This window comes from Anoplopoma fimbria, chromosome 13 (genome assembly GCF_027596085.1).
Source record: "Anoplopoma fimbria isolate UVic2021 breed Golden Eagle Sablefish chromosome 13, Afim_UVic_2022, whole genome shotgun sequence".
NCBI classification, from domain to species: Eukaryota; Metazoa; Chordata; class Actinopteri; order Perciformes; family Anoplopomatidae; genus Anoplopoma; species Anoplopoma fimbria.
The window spans coordinates 11718142-11736396 of NC_072461.1; the positions used below are offsets into that span (position 1 = coordinate 11718142).

Here is an 18255-nt window from a genome sequence, read left to right on the forward strand (position 1 = left end):
GCAATGTCAAAAAAACACGTCACTGTTCACAGAGGACAAACTGCTGCGGTATCCCGAGCAGACACGGTCTGAATTCATAGAGCTTATTGAAAAAGTTCCATCAAGACTGATATTTTACTGCCCTGCTGCTTTAAACCAGAGCAAACCCTTCATGTGAGATAAGTTAAACGTGTAAAATATTTATCCTTACTAGGTTTTACAAGCAACTTACTCAGTTATTTTGACAACATGATGTTCAGTAGTTGTAAATTGTATATCGGGATATTTAATGAATTTATTTAATCAATATGTCATTAATATAAAGTATTGTAGGTAAAGCTCATGGGGCCCTGAAAAGTAAAGCCAAATGCAGAAGTTCCTTAAAAGGTACAAGATCCGAGGTTTGGGAACATTTTGATTGCCTCTCAACGGCTCTCAACATGTCAAAGGCATGCCTGCCGACATCATTCTATTTAGAGCTACTACATGGAACCTTTTTTGTCCGTGTGAACTAAAGTGGCACTGATTTCAAGGACCAGAGTCCTTTTAGAAAACCTCTAATTTTACTGCAGCAGGGTTTAACAGGTCTTCTCCATGCAGTCCTGGTTCTGGTTCTCTGTGCCTCCCTTCCCTCCACCGGGCCTAGCGATTTGGCCTGGGCCTCCAGCTCCATGGTGTCGGTGCTGGCTCCCAACAGAGCAGGTGGACCAAACTCTGCTCCTGGACGGATCTGGTTCTGTCCACGGTGCATTGGTTGCTGCCAGAGTGGAGTCTGAACTGAAGGAGTTTCTGGTGAACCTGAATGAATTAATCTGATCTCTGGCTGAATCTGACCCGTTAGCGCCGAGGACAAGCATTAAGAATAACTATATAGAAATAGACATATCTTATTGCTGATGGTCTTGTTTACTTATGTCGGTCATTTGGAGGCACCAGCATTAGATTGAGACTGTTTCATAACCAGTTGCAAGTTTCTCAGTGTAACTTTAAGTGTCAAAGTCGTGCTAGTGCACACCTGAAACTGGAGCAGCTAAAATTAGTAAATGGACTTTCATTTATACATAAATATATATATGGCGCCTTTCTAGTCTTCCAACCGCTCAAAGCGCTGTACAGTACATGTCAACATTCATACACACATTCACACACAAGAGGCTGAGGCTTATTCACGCTCACACACAGCAAAGGCTCCACATGCTCCTCAGGCCATCGTGGTTATTGGATAAGCCTAGTCATGGCGGTCGCCTCACTTTTTAAACGCATTCACTTAGAAATACTTCCAAACACAAAACATGTGACGCTTGGGTCCCTGAGTGTTTTACCACATTAATTATACATCACAGTTGGACTCTGCTGAGTTCCGTTCTTGTCTTGCCGCCGCCCCGACGCAGCCGAGTTTATCCCGCTGCATTGTTTCAGACATGTGACATGAGGAGGGGGGGAGAAGCAACGCGGTGACATAAGGGAGATGTGTTCATAAGACCGAAATAGAAAGTACGGAGGGAGTGGGAAGTGGGATGGAGAAGGGAGGCATAATAAGTAAAGGAACGAGTATTAAATAAGGAGTGGGGGTCGGAGCAGATTGAAGACATATGGTCTAGAAACTAGATGATGTCATGTGCCGGGCTTCCTCTTCCTCTCCTTCTCTCTATGTGTGGAGCGGTGGGATGGCTGAGTATATGAGGCCCATAGGGATGATGCAGGCTGAAGATGCCTGGGGACACATTCACGTGTCAGTGGTGCTGGAGGAGCAAACAGAAGAGCCTCAGCGGTACGGATACAAGAATAAAAGCGTCCTCTGGTAGTTTGACTGAGTGGTTTTTGCTTTTGTCCATGTCCCGTGTGCGTTTTCATCGTGTAGGCTTTTGTGCGTACAATACATGCCAAGTACTCTGTAAGTACATAGTAGCCTCTAGCATGCGTGTAGACGTGTATTTCGCTTGGCATTTTGGAGACTGGAACACGGGTAAATAAGTGGCTGGGCAACATCTACACTGGAAAGGTCTTATAGATAAAGCTCTACAGTGGAATATTATGTGGATGCCACTGATGCAGTGTATCCCGTGAATTAATTTAAAGGAATAATTCACCCACAAAATGACCATTTGCATATTAATTGCTCACAAAGCGTTACCTTGAATCCTTTAAGAAAACCTGCGAGGGTGAACGAAGAATCTAAAGATATCGGGGGAAAAAAGCACAAACTCTCAGTGCAACTGAGACAATAGGGCTCATAAAATAAACGATTATTAACGATTTGGATTATACTGTAGGAGTTGTGTAAGAGTCTTTTTTGATCAAATATTAACAGGAAGGCAATGTCACAAAAAAACATGCCACAATCTATATTTACACTGTTTTCCAATATCTCCCGACATGTTCTGATCTAAAAAGGTGGGGACACGGTGCAACCAGTTATCTCTCTTTCCTAGATTTATGATGGAGTTTTGCTGTTGTTAGGTGTGGCCTCCATTTACTTAAGAGGCATGCGAGAAAAGCAAAGTTTTTAGATAATATGAGGGAGGAGAGCTAGTTAGCGTTAGCTGTTAGCAGCCGCTAAACAGCACAGTGGCACAGCACATGAAGCTAAAAAGCTTTTCAGTAAAAAAAACGAGTACCAGGCAAGGGTTGATATTAACGTTGTAATGTGTTAAAATGTTACTTTTAAAATGAAGTTTTGGCAAGAAACTTGAATAAATGCAGATATTTGAAGGAGATGTTTTCACAGCAATATAACATACTGTAGATATGAGAGAGGGAATTTTGCCCCGTTTTACTAATCATCACTATCATCACTAATCATACGACATCATAAAAACGACTAATGCCAAGGTAAAAATAACATATTTTATTTTCTAACCATTTTAATTGTGTGATTTATGGAAAATAACCACTTTAGATGACAACAATTATGAGGAAAACATTTAGATTTTTGTCGGTTTACACTGACTTTGGGCCGATAAAAATATCAGTGTTGAAAAAAGTAAAAAACACCAAAACAAAACAAAAATAATAGACGATTATAGTCAATTAATTATTCCCAATATTACAAATAACAAATCTGCTGCAGAGGGCTTTACAGTCTGTACAGCATAAGAGGTCCTCTGTCCTTCAGCCGTCGCATCGGAAAAGGAAAAAACTCCACAAAGTCGATACAGCTCATAGACAATCAGCAATGGTGTCGGCGGCAAAAAAAATAAAAGAAAAATAAACCACCCTGTTCCTGCTCTGTGTTCTTCCCTTAAAACCTTTAAATAAATCATGACTTAAAAAACATATTATTCAGTAGGTGAAAACCAAATTCTATATATTTTTTGTAGCTGCACTCAGAAACATCAATCATACCAGAAGTCAATGACACTGATGGTCTGATGTTCAATAAAAAGCAACATCAGCCCGAATGTATCATGAAAGCAGTATAGTGTAACTGATACGGCAGTTATTTTTCTTAAAAACAATGCTGTGTCATCAGGTAGACTGTGAGTGCATTGCCTCACTGTGACAGGCTCTGAGATGAGTTCAGCCCGCTCAAGAAGCTCCATTTGTTCCGACCCCGCTGTGCCCTCCATGTTTCATCCGCTCACTGGGTGCTGATCACTGATACAGACCATAATTGGTGAGATCAATGAGGGCACTGCGCGGTCATCTTACTGCTCACCTCCCTGCTTCATTAGCAGGGAATCATTATAGCCTGAATGGTTATGTTATTAAAGAAAACTGACTTTGCCCCCTGGAGGAAAAAGAGAGAAATCTGTGAAGTAGAGTGGGAGGAGAAGGAAAAGAAGGACTGAACAGAAATAATTAAAATATGTCCCTGAATCAAATGTTACATCTCGCTTATCTTGAAGCTATAGATCTTAAGTCGCATAATTGAGAAAAAAAAAGAGGTTGTCAGACTAAAGAAATATGTGTGAGGAAAATAAACAGGGATGCGTGATCAGGGATAATTGGGTCTCATTTTATTTTGTATTACACAACTATTAGTGGGTCAGTGTGTAGAATTTCTAGGGATCTATTTAGTAAGAATGGAATGTAATATTCATAACTATGTTGTTGTTAGTGTAAAATCACGTAAAAGTAGGAATCCTTGTGTTTACATAAGTTTAAAATGAGCACCTCATATCTACATAGAGAGCAGGTCCTCTGCACTGAGACTGCCATGTTTCTACTGCAGCCCAGAACCAACAAACGAAACACTGACTCTACAGACGCACAGCCTAAATCAGTGGAAATATTTGGTTATGAAAGCTGAAATGCCTTAAACTTGAATTTACTCTAATGTCCATCAGGGGGCGACTCCTCTGATTGTATGGAAGTGAGAAAATGACTCTACTTCTCTCTTGATTTATTACCTCAGTAAACAGTGTAAAGATGAGTTTATGGTCTCAATCTCTAGTTTCAAGTCTTCTTTACATTACAGTCATTTAGCAGACGCTTTTATCCAAAGCGACTTACAATCAGTAGTATATTACATATCATTCACCCATTCACACACTGATGACAGGCTACCATGCAAGGTGCCACCATCAGACTCTAACTAACATTCATGCAACATCCAGTCCACACCGATGGCAAGCCTTCGGGAGCAACTTGGGGTTAAGTATCTTGCCCAAGGACACATCGACTGCCGAAGCCGGGTATCGAACCACCGATCCTCTGATTGGAGAACGACCTTGCTCTCCACTATGCCACAGCCGTCTTCTTCAATACAGCATGATGTTAATTTAGTAAATGATGGTCCATTTAGAGTATAATAGACCATAAAGCAGAGTATGGTTTAGGGTGGGTATCCTTGTGATTGAAAGGCCTCTACCAGAGACGTATATGCATCTCTACATCACTTCTCCGCATTCCAAATATGGTAACTTCTGGTCACTGGTTGCGTAAAACATTGGCGACAGAAAGAATGGGGGTATACATATGGTTGCAACCACCAGATTTCACTAAAGCCTGTCCCTTTAAGAGTTTCATTTACATGAAATTGCTCAACAAAAACATAAAAAAGGTTGCTCTATTTGAATGCACTTAAGTTTGCTAACTTTGTCTCAAAAACATTCACAGACAGGTGACAACAACTAATGACATTTTAATCGCTTCCATTGGTTCCATTCCACCACTCTAACTATTCCCAGTGCACAAGCCAACTATCTCTTTAAGTGAAATCTAACCTGCATCTATTGCTGTGTTCATTTCTTAATCTTCAACTGACATTTCAACTACTTTCACATCTAAATCATCAACTAACAAATTTACAAATTTAATCTCTTAATTTTTGACTGACAGTTCACCTGCTTTCAGTGTTTTTATATCAATTTACATTCCTTATCTGACTAGAAAGCAAGCGACTATGATTTGTTGCTGTTTTGAGACGGATACTTCCACTGGGCGGGTTTCTGACCGTAAGCATGCCATCAATTTGGTTTTTGATTTTTTGATTGTATTTATCGGTTATTATTTAATTATCTGAAAAATAAATCATATGAATTTCCCATCAACAATTTATCAGATGGATGTATATTGTAAATCCATACTACTTAAGAATTCCCCTAGCACCAGTGTGGCCTGTGTCCATTGTTATCTGTCTTTGTCACGGTCCACACTCTGAAGGTTAGCTAGTGAAAGGTTGATGACTTCATTAACGGACACTTGCTCCGCTACACTCCACCGACAAAAAATGCCACGAGTCAGGCAATTACTCATATCTCCCAAGAGGCTATAAGTGGGTTCTTCAAAGGCTGGTGGAGGGAGATAAACACATGTAGAGTGTCTGATCTAAAAGAGAGGCAGGACTCCCGTTGAGGCGTGAGCAGGCTCGGGTTCAGATAAAGTTAGACACATTTGTGGGCTGAAGTTGGCTTTTATTTAAGGGGCACTACGGAAGAGCTTTGTTGCCCTTTGGTAGTAAATGATCATTATATATTTCTCTGAAGGCTGGGCAGGTTATGAGTTTCAAGATGGTCCCAAAATCCCTAAACCACACACCCACCCAAATATTAAATGTCAGATGTTTGTTCAGCAAAGTCATTCCAATGTTTTAATGCTCAGTCTGGAAAAAACTGAAATAAACCCAAATTGCATCATATACAGCAGCTGTTATTCTCGTTACAGTGGGGAGTTTTAGGGTTCTATAATGGTCTAGGTGTAGTCTGAGAGAGGTGTCTGCCTTGATGAAAACATTTATCTTGTGGAAATTAAATACTTTCCCCATTGCCAGATAGGGGTTTAGATTAAATGGACAATTTTGCTACTGTTGTTCTTTCATGTGTGCTTTTCCGATTTCTCTCTCCCCCTAATTTCCTGTTGGCTATTGTATAAAGGAATGAAATGGCCATTAAAACAGTTGTGCGTCTTGAACACTACACTACACTAAGCACACCAGAGAAAAAAATAAAAGAGGCATTCAACCCTGAGAACACTCTGGTCGCCTACTGCAAAGCATGGAGGTGGTATTACTGTGCTCTGAGGCTGTTTTGCTGTGGTGCATTGCAGAAAGTGGATAGAGCAGTGAAAAAGGAAGATAACCTCAGAGTTATTTAGGAAAACATTTACACCACAGCTGGACAGGTAAATATTGAAAGCATTTGGCTGTTCCAACAGGAGAATAATACTAAACACACATGAAAAGTGGTTTTAGGATGGCTAAACCGGTTTGAATCAAGCTTTTGGAATGGTCTTCTGAATTCCAAATCTCAATCCGAATAATGATATATGATATGTGGTTTGCCAACCCTTTCTCACTACCAACTGGTCAACTTCCACCGCTTGGTCAGTGCACAGACTTTCACCCAGGAGACCACAGTTCTTGTCCTAGTGAAACCACGTAGTCTTGTTATGTCACTTATATATCAAGTATGTATCAAGTAGACTTATTTGACCCAAACCACAATCGTTTCTTAAGCCTAACTAAGTACTTTTGTGGGCATAAACCTAACAAAGTATTATTTTGCTCAAGTCTACATAAAAACCAAGTAAACCTACGTTGGAAGTTTATTTTGAAAAGACACTATGCATGTAACGAACAGGAACTGACAAACCGTCCCTGCCATATCTAAAACTGACTGAAGATGGATACCTGGATCATCATAGTTTCAATCAATCAATCAATCAATCAATCAATCAATCAATCAATCAATCAATCAATTAATTTTGATTTATATAGCAGCTTTCAAACAAATCATATGCAGTTCAAAGTACTTTACAAATTATTGACAATACTAAAACTGGACGGATAGAGAGAAAATAAAGTTAAGAAAAATAAATAAAAATCCAACACTGAATAAAATAAAATAGGTACAAATACTAAAGCCAGAGCATAAAAACACAGACGACACTGAGTAAAATTAGTAATAATAAAAATAATAAAAACCATTAAATTATTAAACACTACATAAAAGCCAGACTGAATCAATGTTTTTTTTAGTTTCTGTTTTAAAAATTCTTATTTCAGCTACTCCCACATTCCTCTGGAAGGCTGTTCAAATGGCTTGGAGCATATTGGCTAAAAGCAGCGTCGGTATTGGACGGGTTTGGGAGTGAGAACGTGATGGGACTGCCCTGAAAACCATTAACAAAAAACTGTAGGAAAATTTCTGACCTCAAATTGTAAATAGTCAACATTATTCCTGGGTAAACCAGGCTGATTATCCCACCTTACTTTCTTTCTATACCCCTCCTGCTGCACCCATGTGTTCAGTGGGAGAAATTCGGCCTCCCTCTCTCTCATCTTTTAGGTTTCTCTTGGCTGCATCAATTAATACAGACCTGCTGTAATGCAGCCACCATGCCATAACATCATTACGGGCACCAAATATCCATCAGCACAGCCGGATTTTAAAATCTCATGTCGTATTTAAGCCTCAGTTATGGTTTTCCATTTATGTGATTGTGACAGGTTTATGTTTTAGAGAGGGGACCCAGATGTTTTATAGCCGACAGCCGAACTGGACCGTGGCTTGAGCTAATCTGTGCACTGATGGGGACGGGGTCGCTGCTGGTCACACGGTCTTGTGGGAAAGAGGCCATGTAATCACATTTTCACCCAAGTGGAATCTATTAATGCCTAGAAAGTGTTGTGCTGTGCAACTCCTTTCTAAAGTGACTGGAACATTCTTGAACTCTTAAATGCAACGGTAGCTCTGAAGTGTTTGTAGGACACACAAAGACCATAACCACATAATAGTAAAGATTACAAAGATTTGTCAGAATCTGCATAGGGAGGAGGTTTGGGCCATCACTAAGTGCCTCAAGCACAGTGCATAAAAAGAAAACCCATGTTCCCCCAAGTTCCTTTAAAAACTGACACATTAAGCACATATAATAAAGTGCACGGTAAAAGACTTCCATCAACCTTTTAACCTCTGCCCAATCCTGTTAGTGTATTTAAACAGAACTAGTGTCGAGAATGTTCAAACATTAGCATTATAATGGACCATATCAGGACCAATGTAGGTACGAAAAATGGTCATGGGGCTTGGGGGAGGGGGGTAATATTCTGAGAAAAAGCATTCATTTATAATTTCCAAGATTCAATACATATATGAATTAATATCTATACAAAAAAAGTTTGTGGATTTTTCTGAGAATATTAAGTAATCCATTCAACCCCCCATCCATCCATCATCCATCCATCCATCCACCCTTTCATCCATCCATCCATCCATCCATCCATCCACCCTTTCATCCATCCACCCCTCCATCTCCCTAGCAAACTCTTGAAATAATTCACCGTAATCTGCAGTTCAACACAAGCATTTCTGTTATGTGCCTTTACTGTGAAGTTGGGCATTGTCCTCATCCGTTTGTAACTATGGTAACACAGTGTGTTGGGAGTAAAGTCCTCTCAACGATTGGTTTTAGTTTTAGCTGTGCTGAAATAAAACACTTTGTGTAGTCAAAGCCAGAACTTGTCTGTGGAACAAGCGTATGAATGTTTCAGGACCTCTGCCTCGCTCAGAGGCCACCCTCACCATTATAACACTACAGCGGCTGGCATCTCGCACAAGATGATGAAAAATCGCTGGATGGCCTTAATGCACTGAAACCCAACAACTGGGTGGCCTGCTTCATGCCTGATATCTGAGCGGTTTCCGAATGCTAACACAACATCACAAGTTGTCAACAGCCCGACGTATTTCTTTGATAAATCCAAACCTGAATATCTTGATGAATACCCTGAAATCCTGCAAAGGTGTTAGTCAGTAAACTCTGCTCATCATGCTCATGTTCGCCGACCCAATCTGGTGTGTGATTCAATCTACCTCAGGACAAAGAGCTCCCCGCTGTTAAGGAGACTGTTTGAATTACACTTGTGACTTCTTATTCTCTACCAGTGACTACACTCACACCAAGTTTTCATCTAGACTTTTAGTTTGGAGTTGATATTTTAAGTGACGTGGAAATTTACAATTTAAAAAGTAAATATATGATTTTATGTTTCTTAGAAGCCCAAATTCAGAGGAAAGTACACGTTTTGAACAAAACTGTGAAAAGACGCCACAAAATCATATATTTATTGCCCAATATCCAAAATTTGATTTAGTTGGTTTACAATCTTTACAGCACAAGATCCTTAGGCCCTTGACGAGTAAAAAGAAATGTACTAGGTACCCCAAGCTGACACTGGACCTGACCGGTTGGCCACTGGTTCTCCTCTCACCCCAGCTTCAGCTCTCACTGCTGGCGGTGATTTCTCCTCATTATCTCCTGTTCTCAGTCCCTGGAGGCCCAGAGGGCTCATCATTTGTACCTCATCACTGTCAAGTAGCGCCCGGATCCATTTTTCTAGTTTGATCCGGGCGCTACTTGACCTGTTGTCACCTCATTTAAATAATAACTATCTTCTGGAGTCTGGATGTCACTGTTTAGGATATGTATTATTTTTTGAAAATCCAGTTCCCAAAGCATTTTCCCACACACATATTCATTTGGGATGCAAACCATATACCTGCTTTTTAGAAGTGCTTTAAGAAAAAAAGCATTTGTCTGAGTTTTTAAAATCAAACCTGCATCCAGCCAACCGGAAGCTGTATCTTTGCAGTATTTAACACTTTATGGAGCAACACTTAAGGACAGCTGTGAAGGTGGGCTTCAGGTCAAAAAGAGAATATCCTTTTAAACATACTCACTCCCAGTATAATCCCTCCACTGTAATTCTGTTCACACTCAAACACAAAGACGTGGGATTGGATTGATTAGAGAGGTGAATCAAATCAGTCACCCCACACCAGATAAACGCGGATCATCCGGCAGGTTCAGGACATCGCTTATCACGGCTCCGCCCGGACGGATTCAGGGGAAGAGCTTTAGTTCGCCATTGAACTCATTTGATTGCCGATAGAGCGGGAAAAAGGAGCGCACAGGTCGCCCTGCCAGCGGTCCACGCGCAGGACTGGTAGCACCGCCGGCCATATTTATGCAGAGCTGAGCACGAGGTTTGACAAAAGCGAGCGAGGCGAAGAAGGAGGTGATAAACAGATAAACAGCACAAGGAAGACAGAGACAAATAGAGTTGTGTGCGTAAGGAGAGCGTGGTGGTGACTGTGTAAGCAGCCTAGAAAGGTCACGCAGCGTGTTCTAGAGCATATTTCACTGCAGAGTAGCTTAGCACAGGATTCAGGAAGTAGGTGTACGCACACACGACTGACAGCAGACGTGTTTCAGCCGTCTGCATTGTGGCTTCTGAGGTCAACGCGAGTGGGCGACGCAGACCAGAGAACATTAGTCACCCGGCGGCCTTCGGACGACGACATGCTGATCCGACATCAGGGACACGGAGACCTTTCATGGCATGACTCATACGGTCAGAGTTAAATGCCGTCAGAATTAGTCAAAGTCCAGATGAAGGTCTGCAGAGTAGATGGATGTCTAAAGTAAAAGTGATTATAGGCTCTCCGGCTGCAGATATACAGCATGCAACAACACGACAGAGCGTTGGTGAACATCTTAAATGTATAGTCGTTATGTAGATGGATGTATACAGTAACCAAGCTTACAGACAGACAACCATTCACGCTTACATCCACACCTATAGGCAATTTAAAGACATCAATTAACTTAAGCTGCAAATCTTTGGACTCTCGGAGGAAGCAGGAGCAGAACATGCAAACTCATTACAGAAGGGCCGGGCAGCCCAGGAATCGAACCCCGGTCCCTCATGCTCTGGGGTGACAATATTTTACACAAGGTTATTGTTTGTATGCGTGAAGTTTCAAAGTAATGGCTTGTGTAAAACAGACAGTTGCTGGATTATCTTTTGGTTACTAATCATGATTATTTTAACCATGGATTCATCTGCAGAGAATTCATATTAGGTTAAAAAAATGTCAGAGAATATCAAAAATATCCCATTTCCCAGAGTTGAAAGCGCCATTTACAAACATCTTGTTTTGTCACATTCCCAAAACCCATTCCTTCAGTTTACAAAGATTTAGAACAGAAAAAAAAACCAACCAAACAACTATTGGTTTGATATCCAAATAAAGATATTATTGTTATAGTGCTTATTGATTACCAAAAAGGAGATAAATAGCTTCTAAAAAGGTTTTCTTTGAGACAAATTAAATGTGTGCAAAACCATCTTTAGCGTCAGGACGATGTTTTATACTTTTAGGGAAGATTCATTATTTGTATTTATTGTTTACTCCAAAGTATCTTCCTAAAGAGATCCAGCATTTGGAATAAAATCCAGAAGCAAACTGAAACTGTGCCACTAGGATTCTGTACAGATGGAGGAGTCAAACAGGGTTTTTGTGGGGATTATATCACTGTTTTCTCTTCTCTGGTACATTCACCTTTGCCTGTAGTTTGTTTAAATCGCTTTAAAAAAGTGTGGACTCTGGTAGTTTGGAGGCAGCAGACTCCTCTCTGAACTCGAACCCGCGACCACATCTCTCTCTCTCTCTCTCTCTCTCTCTCTCTCTTCCCCACTTCCACCCCGAGACACCCTCACCTGACTTTTGCGGCCACGGAAGATATCGCATCGCTCCTCAGATTCTTCCTTTTGGACACTGCAGTTCCCATGCTGAAGTGGAAACGAACACGGAGATAAAAACGCGGACCATTCCACAGACTGATCGGCGAGAAAAAAATAATTTAAAAAAATAAAAATAAACTAGAGAGGGTTGGGGTGGGGGGGGGGGGGGGGGGGGACAACAAACAAACAAAAAAAATCCTTATCCAACGAGAGAGGCGACTCCTGTTATTATTTCATATTGATCATCATCATCATCATCGTTTCTGGGCATAAAGGAAGCTGATGAACCCGGCGTGGAGCGCAGCGCTGCTGGAGGAGGAGGAGGAGGAGGAGGAGGAGGAGGAGGAACGGAGCGTGATGTGCTGCGCTCTGCTCTGCTCTGAGCTCCTCATCCAACTGAGGCTTCCAGGAAGGAAACGGAGACCATAAAAGGGAAGGAAGGCCGGCCCGCCTGCAGTCCTGCGTGAGCCTGGGCTCATTATACGGGTGTGCATAGTGGATGCGAGGAGGTGTGGACACTTGAGTCCACAAGTAATCTTCCAGTTTATCATCACTTATCAAGCTGAAAACAACACCGTGTCATTCACGTATGCTCCTCTGTGGGAGTGATAAATAAAAAAAAAGGTTCCATTTGACTTTAAAGTTGTTATTCTCAAGTCCATTTTAAAAAAAGGTCGACGTGTTTTTCTGCATTAGTGTATTAACAAACCAGAAGGCTAATTATCTAGTCAGAGTTTTGTTTGGAAGTGAGAAATGTGGTGCAAATCAATCAAGTAGATGGAGATCACAGAAGGTTCATGCTCTGGGGCTCAGAAATGTCTATTTATAATTGTTGTGTCAATCAATCAGAAAGTTGGTGAGAAATTTCTGTCCATTGAAGCAAACCGACTGACCGGCATTCAGGCAGCAACCTCCTTTTTTTGTGTCTTAAACTTGCATTATTTTTTACTGACTCCTCTGGTTGCAAAAAGAAGTCTGATTGTATGGAAGTCTATGAGAACATGACTCTACTTCTCTCTTGGTTTATTCCCTCAGTAAACATTGTAAACATGAGTTTATGGTCTCAATCTCTAGCTTCAAGTCTTCTTCAATACAGCATGATGTTCATTTAGTAAAGTATGGTCCCGTTTAGAGTCAAAGAGGCCATAAAGCAGAGTATGCTTTAGGGCGGGGCTACTGTGATTGTCAGGTCTCTGACACAATCAGAGCCATACACGGTGTCCCAATGTAACATCAAAATGACTACCTCCACTTCTTATATACAGTCCATTTAGTTTATTACAATTTCAGCCACATCTGCTGTCTTACGTTCGACACACAGCGCCGCTCGTTCACTATCCTTCACTTTTGATAGGCCATCACTCCTGACCTGTAACCAATCAGAAAGCACTGTGCGCGGTACCTTGAGCAATACTACAGAGCGGTGAATGACTAAAGACAGAGAGAGGAAGCTGCATTAATAAGCATTGTTTTCATTTTTAATAATGTGCGTTATTACAAGTGTCCATTGTCACTTTGAATTAGGTTTCTCTACATATAGTACATCAAATCTAAAGATCCGGTCTCACTCTGCCTCTCTGTATCTTCAGTCCTCAGGCAGCAGCAGCAGCACTGAGAAGCAATAAATCCTTCACCATCTGTGAATCATCATGAGTTGTATTGACTGAGATGTCCATGAAATGGCAAAACAGACACCAGATATCTCTAGTTTAGTATGGCAGTAGCTACACTCAACACACAGTATTATTCATTGCACCAGTCCCCTCTAATAACAGGTGATATCAGCACCTCAGGCTTTGCCTCTACTGACAATTTAGTGGTGTTCATTTGAATAAAAGGAACAACAACAGACTGCATTGTAAATTAACAAATGCAGAGCTCGGTAAACAAAGAGATCATTTGACTTTCATTTCCAATCCCACCAACGTGGGAATCAACCTGATAATCATGCAGAATATTTTTTTGTTTTTCAGAGGGGAAACAAAATCAATTCCAAATCAATATTGATTCAAAGGGAAAAAAAGACTGAGCAACTCTTCCTTTTAGCTGCAATATAACCAAGTGTGAGTATGAAAGCTTGTGTAAAGGATACATCTTGTACCCAATGTTTTCAGACTTCAGGAACTCCCATCTGTCGCTGCAGTAACAGACAGACAGTACAGTGACAGACACTGTGCGGCTCCAGTCTGACACTTGGCCTATCAAGATCACCCAAGTCCAAGATCCAGACTGAATCTCTGACTTTATTATGAACAAAAAACCAAGAGTCTGACTGGTTATCATGTGCATGGGAACAGGGGACTTGGACATGACTGGCAGTGTGAGAAATACCCTCGGCGATTGGTCGATCAAGTCTGTATTACACAAGTGACTAGCAAAGGCTTCTGAAGAATAAACCCCAAAAGGGAATATACTGTACTAGAGCAAGGATATCTGAAAACCAGTGTCATGTTCTTGGGTTTTCATTTGGTTTATTTCCTGTTTTATTTTGAAGTTCCCAATCGTTTACTTCCCGTCGTCGTCTTTTTCCCGCTTGTTTTCCACCGCACCTGTGTGTCATTAGTTGATTAGCCTCTTGTGTTTCCATTCCCTGCTCCTTCAGTTTTTGTTTCGTGTCGGTTTTGCCCATTGTACCATCTTTTGTTAACACGGTTCAATTCAACCAGCCTTGTTTCCTGCATTTGGGACCTCATTTAATCTGAGTCACCAACTACCAACAACCTCTCCTGATTTCATGAGTAGCGAGCTACAGAGCCTGTATGGTCGTTCATCACGATTAAGATCTGTCTCAGGGGATTAGACTTCATACGTGCTCACATACAGGAGACGGGGTGGAAGCTGAGAGGAGTTCAGTACATACTGTACGTTCTCATCAACTTACCACCTGCCATACTTGATATCCAAAAATTCAACTCAGTTCACCCACTCATCTTTTAAATAGTCAATAAAGACTTAAAATAAAAATGCAGAAACTAAATGACAAACTAGGCTGTTTGTTGCCGCTTTAAGAGCTTTTTCTGATCCGACAAGGTTTGGTTGGAGAAGTGTGATCGCAAATACTTCCCATGACAATTACCTCTTAACAATACTTACAACAATTCAGGTTTAGGTAACCAGATACTTTGTCAGTTTTTGGGTTAAAATAATGTAATTTACGTAATTTAAAATGAGTCAGCATTGACTTTTGGTTTCACACAAGGACACGGACACTGGATTCCTGGGTGAAAGTCTTGTGTTTATGTATTTCTGTTGAACCTGGGAACTTGTGTCCATCACTACAAAGGATCCTTATCGACATTCCATTGGCATTGTTTACTTGGTGCCTACACGTAATGTTAAACACATTAAGTACCATTTTTAGAGATCAGGCAGTGTTAGATTAAAGCAAGAGCACTACTTGGTTCAGGTTAGTTCTGGAATGTTCATTGTCTTGGTAAAATAAAGCTTTTTGGTTCAAATTCGGGGACCTTAAGTTCGTGGTTACAAAAAAACAAATGTGATGAATTTATTGACCCTTCATTTATCATGACAGATCCGAAAGCAGATTTTAAACTGGCATCAATTTTGACCCATAATAGCCAATACAGACTGTACAGACATTAGCTGTAGCTAGCTAGCAGCACCTGCTGTCTTTGATCTCTGTAAATCTATGAAGTAGGTATTAATCAAATTTTTTGGTTTAGGTTGAAACATTTTTAACTAAGCTAGCTAGTAACGTGTTGTAAGTAAAAAAGCTTAACGTAAAATCCAAAATTAGATAGCTAAAAATGCTATAGGTGCTGATTGATTTGGTATTCAGTGGGCCTTCACAGCTAAATAACAATTGTGATAAAAAAGTCACACCACTTATAAAAATCAGGATGTAACGAACTACACTCATCTGATGAAAACACTCTTTTATTCATGTCAGGGTTTAGGATCACCTTCACTGGCTGCTGCATACAAATGTAACTGCCATGTTTTATTTGAGTAGTAAATCACTAAAGCCAGGGCCATAGATTTGAGCTTACTTCATCTTTTTCACCAAGGCTGCTGCCATAAAGCAAACAAGATATGGTTCCAGACTCTAGAGCCACAGAGTCAAATGAGTAGAGAGGTTCTGCAGCCTTATAAATGTGTCCATGCAAACAGATGAGCACACAACGTTAACCCATTTGTGGCTGGACTTTGAAGTGATGGTGCGCTTTATGAAGGTATCAACACCTCCCAACGTGAATGTATGCATGTACCCTAAATCTCCCATCAAACCCCAGACTCTCCCTGCCCTCCCCCTTTTCTTCTCTCTTTCTCTCTACTCTTTCACTCGCTCCTCCTCCTCCTCCTCCTCCTCCGGCACACGAGGCTGGTCGAACAACGGTGAGTGGAGCACGTCAACAAATCGACAGCATGAATACTTGAGCAGCCATCTGTGTTTTTTTTTCTTTTTCCACTGCTAGTGTGTGGCTCCCATGCCGGTCCACGGTGACAGTTCTACACACCACCCCGGCAAATGCAATCACACACAGGGATTTGAAGCGTGCCTCCATACACACGCTGAATCCACTATGCTGCTAAAAGGAGTGAGCATCATGCAGAAGTAACTCTGTGGAGACGGTGAAGGATTTCGCTTGTATGGCTGCAGCTGAAATCCTACACACTCTGCAGTCACAGCATATTTAAAACGCACGTCGAAACACTGCAATCTTTTTCAAATCTCTATTTAAAAGGTCGGATGGTTGTTTTTTTCCATGAGGATGCTAATGAGTGCCGAGCATGATTAAGCAGTGGAGTGCACTTTTCAAAGGTTGATAGATGGTAGCGTGATACTGCTGATCAGCTGTTACTTAAGTGGTCCAGACCACCCACGCTCAGGTAGAGTAATGAGGAGAGGTAACGGAAGCAGACAGACCTGGCACGGCAGACAATTTACATTGAGCAACCCAGGTGTTCATGGATGGAGAGGAGAGAAACAAGCACGAAAAGCATTCCTTTTGCCTGAGGTTATACCTCCCAGGAAAGCTGCAGTTTAAACCTTGACTGGCAGAAGCTCATCCAAACCCTAACCCACTGCACAGGCAAAAGTATCCGATTGGGAGATGTTGCTGTGGGCACTAAACAGCCCAGAGAAAGTCCTGGGTGGGCTGCAGAGAAGCCTGGAGCCAGGTTTCATCCATGTCTTCATGTGTGAACCTCAAGCCCCCAGGAACAGCGCCAAGCTGTGAATCAAATTTTACATGTGGAATTAAACTTTCGGGTCCGTCAAGGGATGCCATTAGGCCCTGTACAAACACTAAAAAAGGGAGAGTGTGTAACATTTAGGGGGGTTTATTGGCCGATGTTGAATATAATATTCAAAACTTTGTTTTAATTGGTGTATTAAAAAAAAAAAGTAAGAGTCTTTGTGTTTTCGTTAACTTAGAAAAAGCCATTTATATCTACGTAGGGAGAGGGTCCTCTAACACGTAGTCCACCATCTTGCACCGCCATGTTTCTACAGCAGCCCAGAACGGACACTGGCTCTAGCGAGAGACTTTCACCTTTTATGTTATCTGTTATCTGAAGGGAGGGATGCCAAATAATGAAATATCGTAGTATTGATTAGCCCTAATGTTGCTGGTCTTTTATTCATACTTTTTAATAATTTGATGTCATATATTATCACGTTGCAGCATTTCCTCTCCTCTCTCTGTCAGGCTGAGCTCCTGCAACTACATACACACATGGACACAAACAAAACAAAGCACAAGCAGATAGGTAGTTGAAGTGAATATTACTCGAGTTGAAGGCAACTACGCTTGTTACTGTACGTACAATAAAATATATGCGAGTCAAAAGTCATTACTTTATCAATATGTCCGTACAACCACGGACATGTAAACAAAAGTGAAACCTAATTCAATCGGCCAAAGCCGCTATGTTTACACAAGCACAGCAACACCGACCAAAAGTCTTTTTTATTTATTTTTTTATAATTCCCTGCTGATTGAGACAAAGCAGCAGGAGGACTGAGGACAGGAGGAATGACTGATACAAACTGATGACTGTGTTCCTCATTCTTTTTTAAACTTAAAAACGGATATATTTAATTGACATGTTACATTTGTTTCCAGACAGATAAGAATTACTTTATATAATGACGTTGCTGTTGTAAACATAACTGTTGCTGCTCTACAAACAATATGTAGCTATATTTAAATTATAAATAACTTTTATAACTAATCTGTTTTGAATTGATTTTTTTTTTTTTAAATCTTATATCTTTAAAAAAAAAAAGAAATTTAGTCATGTAAAAAAGCAGAGTATTGACAAGAGTAGCTTCTAGTTGT

General features: G+C 40.9%; 1 protein-coding gene across 1 annotated transcript in view; it reads right to left on the reverse strand.

Moving 5' to 3' along the window:
- Window positions 1–11997, reverse strand: part of nsmfb (NMDA receptor synaptonuclear signaling and neuronal migration factor b) — a 44705-nt gene extending 32708 nt beyond the window's left edge. The window contains exon 1 of the mRNA XM_054611401.1: window positions 11927–11997. Within this exon, the coding sequence (XP_054467376.1) occupies window positions 11927–11997 (71 nt within the window). The remainder of the gene's footprint in view (window positions 1–11926) is intronic.
- Between the last annotated feature and the right edge of the window lie 6258 nt (window positions 11998–18255).